Raw genomic sequence first — 15562 nt, forward strand, 5'->3', positions numbered from 1 at the left:
ATACCCGTCTCAATATAAAATGTCAATCCGTTTTTTTACGCAACATTCAGGGGTAAGGCGCATTACCTCGAACCAATAAAGTTTAAGATCTCCGATAAAGTGTAAAGTTAGTAAGCGCTTCCGCCCGGTAAACCTTAATTCTAGCACAGTTCATTGGTTAAGTTTTAAAACCCCTGGATTATTCAGCCAATTTCGGTCCATCGGAAAAGCGAGGTCAGAATAAATATCCAGCACCCTTATCGCCTTTAAACCAACCAACCTCGAACAAGTCACAAGCACCGCAATGCGATTAGGAATATGGCAGAAGGCTACGTCCCCGTCGACAAAGATGAAGACGACTCACATAGTATACGCTCCACTCACGTAACTCCAGACGACCATACCATCGAACAGGGCATTGAATACACCCCCGTCAGTGCATCCGTGCTGATCGGCTCGGGCATTTCGCTCCACCCCGACTACGACAGTAACGGATCACATTCAAATAGCCTCCTTTACACCTGTGTCAGAGAAAGTGATAGCGGCACTCTTCTAGAACACCATTCACATGTTCCGGTGAGACACCAATTGAAACCCAACCAAACATGGATGTAGTGCCGTTGAAAAGTCAACTGGCACCATCTACGCCGCGGCCCTTCTAACCCCGGTCGATCAATGTGTCAAAATGGTAACTAATTATCCTTTTCTGATATTAGCAACAGCATGGCTGGGCTTCTCTATGGTTCGTGAAACATCCCTGAATACATGCTGGTGTAACGTCATGTTGCCATGCTTATGCTAATTTGTACCTCAGGCTAGCCTATCAGTCGATTGGCGCTATATACGGAGATATCGGCACGAGTCCTCTATACGTCTTCTCAGCAACGTTTTCTACCCAGCCGGTTCTGATTGATTTGATTGGTGTTTTGTCACTTATCATTTGGGCTTTGTTGCTCATTGCTACCATCAAGTATGTTGGTATCGTGCTTTGTGCAAATGATAATGGAGAAGGAGGATCCTTTGCATTACTATCAATCATTCGGAGACATGTGAGCTACGTTACTCCTTGAACAGGGCGAAAGTGCGCATATGGCTATATTGGTAGCTAATGGTGATCGAATTAGGTGCATCTTGATTGGCGTGATGCTAAAGCTAAGCTTGAAGATGACTGGAGGGATGGTAAGATGGATGATACAGTCGGATTTAACGGATACGTTAAACGGTGGTTGGCGAATAGCTCTGCTGCCAAACGCGCAATTACTGTTCTTGCTGTGCTTGGTGTATGCATGGTCATGTCAGGTATCGTCTCCCTCAACTGCTCCGTAATACTTCACCTAGTGGACTAACACATCGTATAGATAGCGTGTTGACTCCAGCACAATCAATCCTCGGCGCCGTCCAAGGTACCTTTCCAGCAATGGCTGTGTTCATTCCCTCCAACTGACATACTTATAGGTATTCAGATTGCTGCACCGGATATCCCGTCCCATACTATCGTTGGCATCACATGTGCTCTGATAGTCATACTATTTGCACTACAGCCAATCGGAACATCAAAACTAAGCAACTATTTTGCTCCTATTGTTACAATTTGGTTATTGTGCAATACATCATTTGGCCTATTTGTCCGTATCCCTCTTTAATTCCGCATATGGAACTTTGAGACTAACTGGGCATAGAACCTGGTGTTGTATGACCACACCGTTCTAAAAGCATTTTCTCCAACCTACGCTGTTTCTTTCTTGCTTCGGAATGGGCTTTCAGGCTGGAGATCACTTGGCGGCGTTCTCCTTTCTTTTACAGGTTGGTTACCTTGTCCCAGCATTAAAAGTTCAGGCTAATTATATTACTTTGCAGGTGTTGAAGCCTTGTTTGCTGACCTAGGCGCATTCTCTGCAAAGTGAGCCCCCATATTCAACCCATTTGTACACAGTAACGCTAATTGGTACATTTGCAGAGCTATCCGGTTCTCGTGGCTTTGTTTTGCACTACCGTGCTTGTTGACTATATACAGTGGCCAAGCTGCGTATATCAGCGAGCACCTAGACGCATTCGAGAATCCGTTATTCAAGGCCGTCCCACCAGGCCTATACTGGCCCACCCTTGTACTTTCCATGATTACCTCAATCATTGCATCTCAGGCTATGCTTACTGGCAGCTTTCAGTTGATATCCCAAGCTGTTCGGCTGGGGTATCTTCCTAAACTTACCCGTGTGCATACATCAAAGAGGATAACCAGCCAGATATATATACCCCTGGCAAACTGGTTTATGATGGCCTGCGCACTTGCTGTTACCATAGTGTACCAAAATGTACGTATCCTACAGTTCATGGAGGTCATATTCTTCGTAACTGACTTTAGTAGACAACTCGTCTTGGAAATGCCTATGGTGTCTGCGTGGTTGGAGTAAGCTTCATCACAACCTGGCTGGTGACATTACTTGCTATTGTTGTCTGGAATGTTCACTACCTGATTGTGATCCCCATATCACTATTCATTGGACTGGTTGATACCTTGTTCCTATCTGCCGCTCTGGCTAAGGTGCCTTCCGGTGGATGGTTTACACTTGTTTTAGCTGCAGTGCTAACGACAACCCTGCTTGTATGGAGCTATGGAGAAGGATCAAAGTGGGCTGCACGGAAGGATGAGAGGATATCTCAAGCCGTGGTGTATCCAAACCAGAATGGCCAGTTGATACTGCGTGACGAGGGTGTGGATCAACCAGTAAAGAAAATAAAAGGTGGGTAATATATGCATACACAGAATATCTATGCGAAGTGCTAATTTCGACGTAGGGATTGGAGTGTTTCTGACGGACCATGATGCCGGGTCACCTTCGGTGTTCAAGCATTTTGTCCACAAGTTTGAGTCGATACACGAAATATCTATCCTTCTTCATGTTAAACGTGTTCTGAAATATACTGTTAGTAGCATGGCTGCCCACTTTGGTTGTCTGCGTGTCTGACCCATGTCCTGTAGGTAGCCGACGAGCGCCGATTCACATTACGACAAACAGGAATTCAGGGGCTGTTTCATGTCACCCTGCAATATGGCTACGGAGACACCGTGTCCTGGAACTCCTTTGAAAGAGACATCCTAAGTGAACTAGGAACCATCACTCCGGCATGTCGGGATGATCTGGAGCCAGAGTCTCCCACAGCTGATCTTGGCGAAGAGTCATCCACCGCCATACCACTTACCACCAAGAGACCCTCCACAAAATCTATCACATATATAGTTGGGAAGGACAAACTCTACCTCCTCCCAACGTCCAACCTGATCCGGCGAGTATTTCTATGGGCGTTCATCCACCTGAAGAACCGCGAGAAGACGAAGCTAGATCACCTGAATGTTCCAGTGGATAGGTTGCTGGAAATCAAGTTCTCAAAAGGGATATAAACGGGCATGGAACAGGCGTCTGGAGTTTCTGATAGGAATGCACATCATAAATATTTTTATAGATATCAGGTAGACTTAGACACTTAACAAATGTAAGATGAATGTGCTCTGGTGTATGCCTCCTTCTCCAACCCCTATCACATGCATGACTAATTAAGTTCATGCTTACTAATAAAATTCGGAGTAGCTTTCTTCCTGCGCATGAATCAGCGGGTTCTGATTGGCCGGCAAAGATCAGGTCACCTCGGCTTCTCTTTTCTTTGCCGCGAAAACGACGACGAGGACGACGGCGACGACGACGATGGAGAAGAAGAACGGTTGGGATATCCAGCAGTCCACGGCCTTGATATTCACTGTAATAGGAGTATCTACGTCCTGTCAAACTATCCTGTAGTCTGTAGCCTGAGTAATATCCGCAGCGTTAATCGTCGATCAGGCCCTCCAGTGCTTGGCGCCCGCTCTTTGAGTTCAACAATAAAAAAAAATAATAATACTTTATTTAATTCAACTATTAATTCAGGCCCGACAAAGCATTCGTGACCTCGTTCGCCCTTTGAACTTGCCAACCACCATCCTCCAGCCGGCTACAGTCCAGATCGCCTCTTCCAACACCTCACCAGCGCCGTCGCAATCGATATACTCCCTCACCAGCCGCCATCATGTCTGCCGATAAGGAATTCACCCTCAAGGAGGTCGCTGCCCACAGCACCAAGAAGGATCTCTACGTCGTGATCCATGAGAAGGTCTACGACTGCTCCTCTTTCATCGACGAGCACCCGTACGTCTGACCCGATATCTCCCCCTGCTCCTCTCTTCCGTGCCACGGATCATTGAGACACCTGTGTCTATATTCCGCCGCATCAGACATGCACGTACCTGGAATCAGGCGGCTAACCTGCTTATCTGTTCAATTTAGCGGTGGTGAGGAAGTCCTGCTTGATGTTGCCGGTCAAGACTCTACAGAGGCCTTCGAGGACGTCGGACACAGCGACGAGGCCCGTGAGATCCTCGAGGGACTCAAAGTCGGCACCCTCAAGCGCCTGGTATGCTCTTCTAATGCTCCGATTTCTTCTCTTCTCCGCATATCGGGGGAATTATTCTGCTGACTTTTCTCTCTCTCGCAGCCTGGTGACCCTGCCCCAGCCGCCGCTCCTACAACCACCGCCACATCCACTAGCTCAAGCGACTCTACTGGCCTTGGAATCGGCCTCTACGCAGTCCTCTTGGTCGGTGCTGCCCTCGCCTACGGTGTCTACCAGTACATGGCCACCCAGCAAGCACAGCAGCAGGCATAGACGAAATATAATTCCAGTCTGTCTCTTAAGAAGCAATAAACGACATGATCTATTACTATTAAAGACCACTTATGATCAATCACCTTGCCGGATCTATGACCCCTTTTTCTCTTGGTCTTAATTACTTCAACACATTCTCCCTTGAGGCTTGAATTACACTTGTCAAGAGCTCACCTTTTAGAATTCTTTAGTTTATGGGACTGTTTTCTTCTTTTATCTTTCTCCCGGCTATGTGTTTCTTGCTATTATTTATTTGCTTTCATTCACATTTTTTTTTGCAAGGAACTCTCCGCCTATGACTGATGGGCTCAGTGATCGATTAGATGGCTCTTTTTCCATATCAAAAACCAGGCCAGAGGAGTGTGGGTATACAATTGACCAGGTTCTTGAGACATATTACCGTCCTTCTTCCTTACGTATGTCATCTTCAGCCGTGGTGGTGGCTTTCTATCTCTTTGCACACCCTGTTGCAGATTAAAAAAAGGGGGGTGTACCGGTAACTACCAGATCCGCGTACTGAACAGCCACCGGCAATTTTCGTATCCCAATTTCTCTGAGAATAGAGGGATAAGCAGCGTATATCTTTGCATCCCTGTAGATATCATTTCGCAATTCTCCGACATGTTCTCTGCAGTGCCTGTTGGACGTTGTAGCTCCCATAGTCCGTATTAAACTAATTGGCTGACCCCACGAGTAACACCGAACGTTGCCTCCTTCGACCCCGCCAAACTCCCGTTGAACGACCAAATACAAGGCATCAACTTCAGCGACTGTCGTTGATGAGAAACAAGTACGCAATATGTCGCGCCATAGAGTGAAGAATATCAGTTATGACGATGACGACCTGGACGACGAAATCGACGATAATGACGATGAGCTTTCTCCCGAAGACCGCGAGCAGATGAGGCTCGCGACAATAGAGGTGCAACAGCTGCTACGCTCACAGATACCGGCCATAGAAGCCAAAGAAGACGACATATGGGAGACTCTATGGCATTATTACTATGACGTGGATAAATCTGTCGACTACTTGACCAGTATGACTTGTGTCTTCGCTACTTCGGCTAGTTACTATAGTAGACGCTGATACTACCACTCTGTGTAGAGAAATATAGATCGCAGGAAAAGAAGGAAACGAAAGCAAAAGCGTCCACTGCTGCAACAAAAAAAAAGAATACAGCTGGTGAGTTTGTTTTCTTTCGTCTTTCCTCATTTGAAATCCTTTTTGGACGCTGGGGAGGTCCCCTCAGATATCGGTGCATATCCTGCTCTACGGTGCGTCACCATTTCAATTACACTCATCTCAGCGTGGCTTTAAACGCCTATCCGGACACGTTACTTATATCAATAAATCACTCAAGCTATTGCTAATTTGTTGACTTTCTACTCGTCTAGTTACAGATTCGCCAGTGTCAACTTTACCACTGCCTTACTCGAGCCACTTTTCTGTGCGTGACTTCTTCAAAGACTCCCCGTGGTTAAATATCCCGCCGCATCGGCAAGCGGATATCTTGATCGAACCACTGTATCCTAGACTGGGATTATTAGGGGGATCTCCCTCCTCCGAGCAACCAGGGAAGATGTCAAAGTTGGCCGCTCTAGCTGCTGCACGCAAGAAAAAGGAAGCGGAAAGACAGAAAGCCCAGGAACAAGCAGAGACAGGAGGGTCAGCAGAGGAAACGAATAAACCTCTCTCGCTACGGGATAGGTTGGCTGGTGGTGGGAAAAGCAGGACACCCGCGCCTTCTAGTTCCAGGTCATCGACACCGCTGAGGGGTCTGAGTCGGTCTCCCAAGAATGAACAGCCACAGGCGATTGGAGATGGCGCAAACATCGGCCAACGGCTTGCATCAAAAGAGACTCAGCAAGAACATGCTAGCAGAGAAGCTGATGTATCGAAATCCGAGGAAAAGCTTGCGGCAGGCCCGTCTGACTTTGCAGCAATAATAATCGGCGAGAGGAGCAAATTAGGGGAACCTGCTTCCAGCGTCTCACCTCGTGCATACAATCTGTTTGATTTCGTCGTGCAGGATCTCACTGAAGTTTACAATTTTGCAGAACCGAGCCCCGATGATGTTGTTATCAATGCCCAGAACGCTGCTAAAGGTTTGTTAGATCCCATCTAAGGTAAGGGCTTCGCAGGGTAACTAACTAGGGTTGGTGTTTACAGAGAAGAAAGCAAAACGAAATGCCAACCAGCAGGCAGCTGGAAAAGCTCAAACGGACTTGGCTGGTGGTGTGCAGCAGCTATCAGTTGAACCTGTGAAGGTGAAAAGCAAAAACTTAGATGTATTAGAAGAACATCGAAAAGCAAAGAGGAAGAAAGCAGTGAATTTTGTTGTTATTGGTTTGTTGCATTGAATTGGCTGCCAAATAGGTGTCCCACTAACAACCATATTATAGGCCATGTTGACGCCGGGAAAAGTACACTTATGGGAAGATTGCTCTACGACCTTAAAGCGGTCGACCAGCGAACAGTTGATAAATACCAACGAGAAGCCGATAAGATCGGAAAAGGATCGTTTGCGTTTGCATGGGTTCTTGACCAGGGCGCAGAAGAGCGGGCTCGGGGCGTCACAATCGACATTGCTTCAAATAACTTTGAAACAAAAGATACCAAATTTACAATATTGGATGCGCCGGGACATCGAGACTTTGTGCCCAACATGATTGCTGGCGCGAGCCAAGCTGACTTTGCCGTCTTGGTCGTGGATGCCAGCACCGGCAAGTTTGAATCTGGACTGAAGGGACAGACTAAAGAACACGCTTTGCTGGTTCGGAGCATGGGTGTGCAGAAGATGGTCATTGCGGTTAATAAGATGGATATCGTAGAATGGAATAAGGACAGGTTCGATGAGATTGAACAGCAGATATCCGCCTTCCTGGTCACAGCTGGCTTCCAGGCGAAGAATATCTCGTTTGTTCCTTGCTCTGGCCTTCAGGGAGATAACATAGCGCGGAGATGTGAGGATAAAAAGGCTGGCTGGTACACTGGCAAGACACTTATTGAAGAACTAGAGACTTCGGAGCCATTCTCATATGCGCTCGACAAGCCTCTACGGATGACGATAGGAGATATATTCCGGGGAGGTATCCAGAATCCCCTGTCTATATCTGGGCGGCTTGACGCTGGCCATCTCCAGATGGGCGATCAGTTTTTGGTCATGCCCAGCGGTGAGAAAGGAGTTGTCAAGAGTTTGGAAGTCGATCATGAGCCAGTGGATTGGGCGGTTGCAGGTCAGAATGTGGTCCTCCATTTAGCTAACATCGACGCCAAACACCTCCGAATTGGTGATATCGTCTGCAGCGCCGCTTCGCCGGCTCAGAACATCACCAGCTTCACCGCAAAAGTGCTTGCTTTTAACCATCTGACACCAATGCATATTGACGTGCACCGCGGCCGGCTGCATGTCCCTGGTCGGATTACGCAGCTGGTAGCTACTTTGGACAAAGGGTCAGGCAAGCCAACGAAGCGGAAACCGAAGATTGTGGCTCCGGGCAATGTCGCTAGGGTGGTGGTAGACCTGGAGCAGTCTATTCCGCTCGAAGCTCCGGCGCGGATAGTTCTGCGGTCTTCAGGGGAAACCGTTGCTGCGGGTCTGCTAGAGTAGTGGCTTTACTACATAGATAAGGACACGTTTACCGCATAGTTATTGTTACTTACAGAGTACTCCGTCCATTGCCGTCTCACTACTCCGTCCTCTCTTCCTCCTCGTCGTCGGCTTTTCGGTTTTGGCCTTAGGTTGATATCAAACCCGTAGCCAATCAGAAGCCGTCAAGTCGTCTCAGTGGCCACATGCTTAGTAATTATGCTTATTCATCGGTATTGACCAATCGCAACACGCGGAGTAGTCTTCGCTGTCGGTGAACGGGCGCGCTAAACCCGAGACGGCCTAGCGCGGCATGAGTTTGAAGAGGCCAACTTGTTCCTTTTGCGTTTTGCGCTTCTCTTCATAAAGCAACATCCACGGCTCGACCTCAACCTCAAACTTCATCTTCTCTTCTTCTTCTCTTCTCCGTCCACCCTCACTAGGAGATTTTCTTCTGCCACCCCGTGTTGCCTCTTCTTTTCCTTTTATACCCCGCCGTTGGAAGTTCGTCGGCTCAGGGAGTTGATCAGGGCTCTTGCGGGCAGACTAGAAGCAAGCAAGCTCTTCTTCCGGCCAGTTTGCCTACCATCACTATTCGTTCGGTCACAATTACATCCAAGATGTCCAGACAATCGAGGCGGGGAATGTCCTCGCCCGTTGCGTGGACCACCATCCTCTACCTCCTTTTTGTCCTAGTCGCTCCGTTTGCGCTTCTGGGAACCGCAAACGCCGGGGACGCCCAGGCGCCCATTGAGAACGAGAACCTCAAGAATGGTATGGAATTTGGAGCCCAGCTATACAAGGAACTGCAGATACTAATTGGGTTATAGTCATTGGTATCGATTTGGGAACTACATACTCGTATGTATCTCTCCACATGTCCCTCGTTTTAACAGCTGTGTGGGTAGGAATGAATGCTGATTGCCACTCAATAGCTGTGTTGGTGTTATGAGAAATGGAAAGGTCGAGATTCTCGTCAACGACCAAGGAAACCGAATCACCCCTTCATACGTCGCCTTTACCGATGAGGAACGATTGGTCGGAGACGCTGCAAAGAACCAGTACTCCGCCAACCCCCACCGTACCATCTTCGATATCAAGTAAGTTGGATACAGACTATGGTAATTGTATTGTTGAACTGGGGCACTGACAGGAGCATAGGCGTCTCATTGGTCGCAAGTTCTCTGACAAGGACATTCAGAAGGATATCAAGCACTTCCCCTTCAAGGTCAGCGAAATCAATGGAAAGCCATCTGTCAACGTTGAAGTCAACGGAAAGGCCCGCAACTTCACCCCCGAGGAGGTCTCCGCCATGGTTTTGGGTAAGATGAAGGACATCGCCGAGAAGTACCTCGGAGAGACTGTCAGCCATGCTGTCGTCACTGTCCCCGCCTACTTCAACGACAACCAGAGACAGGCCACCAAGGACGCTGGTACCATCGCCGGTCTTAACGTTATCCGTGTTGTCAACGAGCCAACTGCCGCAGCTATTGCCTACGGTCTTGACATGACTGGTGACGAGCGTCAGATCATTGTCTACGATCTTGGTGGTGGTACTTTCGATGTCTCTCTCCTCTCCATCGACAAGGGTGCCTTCGAGGTCTTGGCTACCGCTGGTGACACTCACTTGGGTGGTGAAGATTTCGACCAGCGTGTCATCAACCACTTCGTCAAGCTCTACAACAAGAAGAACGATGTCGATATCACCAAGAACCTCAAGACCATGGGTAAACTCAAGCGTGAGGTTGAGAAGGCCAAGCGTACCCTTTCTTCCCAGAAGTCTACCCGCATTGAAATCGAATCTTTCCATGATGGCAAGGACTTCTCTGAGACCCTTACCCGTGCCAAATTTGAGGAATTGAACATGGATCTCTTCAAGAAAACTCTCAAGCCAGTTGAACAGGTTCTTAAGGATGCTAAGGTCAAGAAGTCTGAGATTGACGACATCGTCCTTGTTGGTGGCTCTACCCGTATCCCTAAGGTCCAGGAGCTCCTTGAGGAGTACTTCGGTGGAAAGAAGGCCAGCAAGCAGATCAACCCCGATGAGGCTGTTGCCTTTGGTGCCGCTGTTCAGGCTGGTGTCCTCTCCGGACAGAAAGGCACTGAGGACGTTGTTCTCATGGACGTCAACCCATTGACCCTCGGTATCGAAACCACCGGCGGTGTTATGACCAAGCTCATTCCCCGCAACACTGTCATCCCCACCCACAAGTCCCAGATCTTCTCTACCGCCGCCGACAACCAGCCCGTTGTCCTCATCCAAGTTTGTAAGTTACCCTCTGAAAACTTTCTATTTTTACTACGACCAAGCTAACAGTTTACTACTAGATGAGGGAGAGCGATCCATGACCAAGGACAACAACTTGTTGGGTAAATTCGAGTTGACTGGCATTCCACCAGCTCCTCGTGGTGTTCCTCAGATTGAGGTCTCCTTCGAGCTTGACCCCAACGGTATTCTCAAAGTTACTGCTGGAGACAAGGGAACTGGCAAAGCCGAGTCTATCACCATCACCAACGATAAGGGCCGTCTCTCTCAAGAAGAGATCGACCGCATGGTTGCTGAGGCTGCCGAGTTCGCTGAGGAAGACAAGGCCATGAAGAGCAAGATCGAGGCCCGTAACGCTCTCGAGAACTACGCTTTCACCCTCAAGAACCAGGTCACCGATAGCGAAGGCCTTGGTGGCAAGATCGATGAAGATGACAAGGAAACTGTAAGCTCCCTAGCCCCTATATCTCCTTACCCAGTGCGTCGTACTAATGTACCTTTTCAACAGCTTTTGGAAGCCATCAAGGAAGCCACCGAATGGCTTGATGAGAACTCTGCCACTGCTACCACCGAAGATTTTGAGGAGCAGAAAGAGAAGCTCTCCAACGTCGCCTACCCAATCACCAGCAAGTTGTATGGTGATGCTGGTCAGGCTCCATCAGCTGATGATGATGATGACACCCCATCTCACGAGGAACTTTAAATGACCACTGGAAATACCCCCAATAAATAAGACAAAAAAACAAGAAAGAAGAAAATGATAAAGACATCGAGAGTGTGGCATAGTTGGTTGCTATGTCGCTAATAAACGCTGCTTGGTGCATTGCTTACTACCGCCAATATGGATTCCCGTTTGGTCCCAACCATTCAGCATTACTTGAACAACTCATACACATAGAACCATACGTACCTTGACGTGAAAGCAATGGAAATCCAGTCGACTTCGTCTGCATTGCTGTTTTTTTCGCTTTTTCTTTTGCTTTTCATGCCTACAACCATGTATTATCAAGATGAAGGAAAACGGAAGTCAAGGTAGTTAATATACAGGAGTTCTTTATTTTTTTCATATCAAGCCTTGCCTCAAGTAGACCGGTCTATCGGGTTATGCTCGAGTAGTTCATCATTTAATTCATTATTTGGGGGTATATAACGAAGCAACAGCCTTCTTTCTCGCATGAGGTACCATGCCCAAGCACCCCCTTGTACCCAAGCTATACACTGCAAGCTCGCCTGTGAAACTGAATTTTCTATATCTTATCCAGCCAACCGTCACCCAAGCAGAATAGCTGGTTAGGTATCCCATGCCATTCAAAGCAATATAAAAGACAAGATGTACGAAAGCCAAGTAACGAAAGACAACAATGCATAGGGAAGAAGAGGAAAGAAGGACAAAAAATACATAAAATGAAGTTGAGACTCCCAGTAAGTATCATTAGTTAGCTGGGGCCCGCTCATAAAAAACAAGGTATGCCTGCTCGTTTTGCAAGTTGTCAGGGGAAGAACGGGAAGAACTTGGTTGGAAATCCGTTACTCGTTGATCATCAAATTTCCGCCAACATCTGCGTTGCTCATCTCTAACCAATGAGATGTAATGTCCTTCATTCATAGTTGAACCAATGTGCCGGACAACGGCGTAGGCGTTATAAATGTATGGACTAGACGTAGCGAGCTCATTAGTCTGTAGCGCTGATTGGGATTTTGGGGGGGCATGTGAGTTTGATTTCGAATCGAGTTTATCGTCATTGCCATCCGGCAGAGGAGAGACGGGACGAGAAGATTGGGAATGTTGAGGATGTTGAATCATAAAGGGGGTCATGTCGAGGCCGCTAAGCGGGAAAGAAACCGGTGTGTGGATTTTACGCGCCTGTTGCCGTCTGGAGGCGGAAAATCTCTTGAAATGAAAGACGAGGAAGCGAGGAGCTCGAGTGAGGATGATTTGTTTTGCGGCTTCTCGCTCTCGTTTGCAGTATGGACATTTCCAAACTTCGTCACCACTGAGTACTTCCTCTTGACAGTAGCTTTTGAGGCATTGATAAATATCTCCAGTTCCTGTGACGGGGATTTCGACACTAATGCTATAAAATGCCTCGTATGTCGTGGAGGTCTTTCGGCATGTGGTGCAGCGAAGTCGACTGGCATGCTGTCCCGCGAAAAGGGAGGATACATACGATAGTTCACGGTGCGAGTATCGGGCCCATTCGATTTCCGATACCTTGTGGATTGGCATTTGTTCTCGGCGCATTTCCTCTGCAAAGGTCAATGGCCGTAAAGGCGTGCGTTGCCAACGTAGATTGAGATCCTCATGTAAACAATCAACTAACACATCAAAGAACTCCTTTGCGTCTTGCTGCTGGCTTCCTGCCCACTCTGTGTTCAATCGACCAACAAATTTCCGGAATGATGTAGGCCGAATTACTTCAACGTCATTCTTCCACAAAGACCGTATCAGATTTGCGAACAAGCCCGGCAAGACGCCTTGCGAGCCTTTCCAGTTCTTTTGAACTTGAGCGTGAAAGCGATTATCGACAAAAAATTTGGTAAGGAGGACAGTAGCGCTAAGACTTTGTATTATTGAATTCATATAACAGGTTGAGCCCAGGTTGATAAGGCCAGTCCGAGGGAGCCTCAGTCGATCTATGGGGGAAGAGTATAGCGCTTGTTTATGGGCGGATGATTGCCGAGCAAGCGGAGGTTGCGTCTGACCACGGTCTGCCACACCACTATAGCTGGGTCGAGGAATGGCGGGTGGTGGCCTCGACGGAGCTGGTACGGCTGCAGCGTCGTACAGTGGAAATTGTACTGCATTTCCCGCATGTACCATAGACTCTCGAATGTCGTTTGGCTCAGGGAACCTCCTAAGAAAGTCCTCGTAACTATGTACGAATGATGCTGTCTGCCGTAGAGTGGATCCGTCGATATCTTCTGGTTCTTCAGTAATGTCCCCCTCCTCAGCAACGTAGCTGGTGTCTATCTCCTCGTCCTTCGCCTTTTCGAGCCAGGCTCGTTCTTCTTCAGGGTTAAGAGGCTTATAATCACGCAGCCTCCTCTTTCTCACCTCCCAGCTTGAATTTGCGCTAACAGTAGGATTTCTGCGCAAAGGCTGGCTGGAATCAGGCGCTTGTCTTCTAGCACGGACAGAGCTTAGTATCGCGCTGGTTTGGGACGTCGCTAGAGATTGTGGCCCGACCAAGTCAACCCATGCATCTAGACCACCAACTAAAAGAGCTGGAGGTCGGCCACCTTTTAACGGCTTATAAAAGTTGAACTCATATAAAGTATCATAGAGAGCGCGCAGATGTGGAACTGCACTTCCAGCGGGAGACCCTATCAAATATGTTGGCTCAACGGTGCTTTGGTCATAGTAGACGATAAGGTCAAATTCGTTTCGCCTGTTGAATAATGACTGTTCTGTGTCGGGTGAGATAATCAGCCGATCCTCAAGCTCTTCTGCAGATATGTTCTCCTTCAACACTACTGGCTCAATGCACAAGATGGACTTGGCATATATGTGACCGGCATCATATTGATCTCGTGACCGAACGTCGATGAGCAGGACATCATATTTTCGAATGTATTCTACCAGCTTTGTAGCAGTAATCGTAGGGCCAACATAGATGTCCGGGCTTCTGTTTCCAGAATCAGCCTCGGGGCGGATCCCGTTTGGAGTTTGCGAGCGGTACGGGTTATCTGTAGAGGTGTTAAGGCTGCTGTTGGAATTTGTTGCTCCGGTGTTTGTCTGTTTGTAGATAGTATTGCGTATGCTTTCGACGGATGTCCTAGGAGGGTTCGGAGTTGGTATCGAGGGCACTGTCCACATAGGGTTATAGGCAGGGCTTGGGTATCTGGGGGGAGGTGCATCTACACCAGAGATGGGGACCTTTGGAGGGACAGTCGGGACAGATGGGTTCATCTCTCGGGGCCCCAGTGGTTTCGAAGGCACAGGACTGCGCTGTCCTGAATGAGCCTGTGAGTGTAGTTGTGACCGGTAGGTAGAGTAATTCCCATTGGGGCTGATGGTAGAGTAGGAAGAGCCGTTTGTTCCCTCGTTCGATGGGCTGCTGCCTTGATGTCGATGGTTTCTCAAGCCTGCAAGTCTCTGAGCAAGGGGATCCTGCGCAGGTATCGACTCACTGGCAGGCCTGCTGCCTGCTGAGCTATGCGAAGTGGTGTTTAATGGCTGCCTGTGAAAGTTGGTGGGGCTTGGCATGCGTAGAGGAGCAGAAGATGGAGTTGACGTCGAGCGTGAGTGTCCTGCGGCGTTGTTGCTTTCTGTGATTTTCCGCTTAATGTCTTCCATCGTCTTGTGCTGCGAATCAACGAGCTATGGTATCATTAGCTACCCTGCATCTCACGGTGGCAGGAGTATACGCACCATCATGAGCCTGGCAAACTGGTCCGCCCATCTTGGGTGATTCTGCTTCATATACGTGAAATCTGGGTGGCGGGGAATCATATTGACAGTGATATCAGAGGCACGGAGGTAATAGACGAGAGCAGAATCATATTTCCCTCGCTGGGCGAGGGTTTTGGACCTGCTGATGGCATCTTCGGAGATATGTAATAGCTCATTTAACTATACCAACCCCGCTGTTAGCACTGATTGGAAGCTCTGGAAAGGTAAACCAGGGCGAAAGGTAAGCAACATACCGATGGATCTTCACCCAAGTTCAAACAAGCTGCCATGTTTTGCAATTCTTTCATCGAGGGATAGGGAGGCCTACCCGCACCTGGGACGGGAGCTCCATCTCCAGCACCCCAAATCGGCTCCGCTGGTTCGACCATCTGGAATCCCGTCGGCAGCGCGATGCCTTGAGCAGGTCCTGGTTATATCATATGTCCAACGCCTCTCACACTCCCGTCTCCTCGCTGCTGGAAATGCTGCTGGCTAACTGTCTTCCTGAACGAGCGTCATAGGCCCCTCTCCGTGCCGCGTAGCAAGGCCGAGCGGCTTCAAAATAGCTGAAGATCGTGGCGTATCTCCCTATTAGTCTCTCGGGAAGTCCCTATCGTATCCCATCCGCATCTCTAGCCG

The 15562-nt window shown here is 48.5% G+C and overlaps 5 protein-coding genes across 5 annotated transcripts; 4 read left to right on the forward strand and 1 right to left on the reverse strand.

The window, feature by feature from the left end:
- Positions 1-702: 702 nt before the first annotated feature.
- On the forward strand, positions 703-3379 carry TRV_02302 (uncharacterized protein; the record flags this gene model as incomplete). The annotated part of the gene is made up of 10 exons (XM_003023509.1): positions 703-721; positions 799-1028; positions 1104-1301; positions 1356-1604; positions 1659-1782; positions 1837-1879; positions 1994-2291; positions 2345-2720; positions 2776-2903; positions 2960-3379. The coding sequence occupies 10 exons, from the start codon at positions 703-705 to the stop codon at positions 3377-3379; spliced, it is 2085 nt and encodes a 694-aa protein (XP_003023555.1).
- A 659-nt stretch (positions 3380-4038) lies between these two features.
- Positions 4039-4674, forward strand: TRV_02303 (uncharacterized protein; the record flags this gene model as incomplete). The annotated part of the gene is made up of 3 exons (XM_003023510.1): positions 4039-4157; positions 4296-4422; positions 4504-4674. 3 exons carry the CDS (start codon positions 4039-4041, stop codon positions 4672-4674), a joined length of 417 nt encoding a protein of 138 aa, XP_003023556.1.
- A 799-nt stretch (positions 4675-5473) lies between these two features.
- On the forward strand, positions 5474-8285 carry TRV_02304 (uncharacterized protein; the record flags this gene model as incomplete). The annotated part of the gene is made up of 6 exons (XM_003023511.1): positions 5474-5711; positions 5780-5857; positions 6036-6122; positions 6223-6780; positions 6845-7021; positions 7078-8285. The coding sequence occupies 6 exons, from the start codon at positions 5474-5476 to the stop codon at positions 8283-8285; spliced, it is 2346 nt and encodes a 781-aa protein (XP_003023557.1).
- Positions 8286-8908: 623 nt separating this feature from the next.
- Positions 8909-11233, forward strand: TRV_02305 (uncharacterized protein; the record flags this gene model as incomplete). The annotated part of the gene is made up of 4 exons (XM_003023512.1): positions 8909-9087; positions 9200-9364; positions 9426-10531; positions 10593-11233. 4 exons carry the CDS (start codon positions 8909-8911, stop codon positions 11231-11233), a joined length of 2091 nt encoding a protein of 696 aa, XP_003023558.1.
- A 729-nt stretch (positions 11234-11962) lies between these two features.
- Positions 11963-15312, reverse strand: TRV_02306 (uncharacterized protein; the record flags this gene model as incomplete). Its single annotated transcript, XM_003023513.1, has 3 exons — positions 11963-14851; positions 14903-15103; positions 15178-15312. 3 exons carry the CDS (start codon positions 15310-15312, stop codon positions 11963-11965), a joined length of 3225 nt encoding a protein of 1074 aa, XP_003023559.1.
- Positions 15313-15562: the final 250 nt, after the last annotated feature.

The sequence above is a fragment of the Trichophyton verrucosum genome (genome assembly GCF_000151505.1).
Source record: "Trichophyton verrucosum HKI 0517 chromosome Unknown contig00205_1.f1.exp, whole genome shotgun sequence".
Classification (NCBI taxonomy): domain Eukaryota; kingdom Fungi; phylum Ascomycota; class Eurotiomycetes; order Onygenales; family Arthrodermataceae; genus Trichophyton; species Trichophyton verrucosum.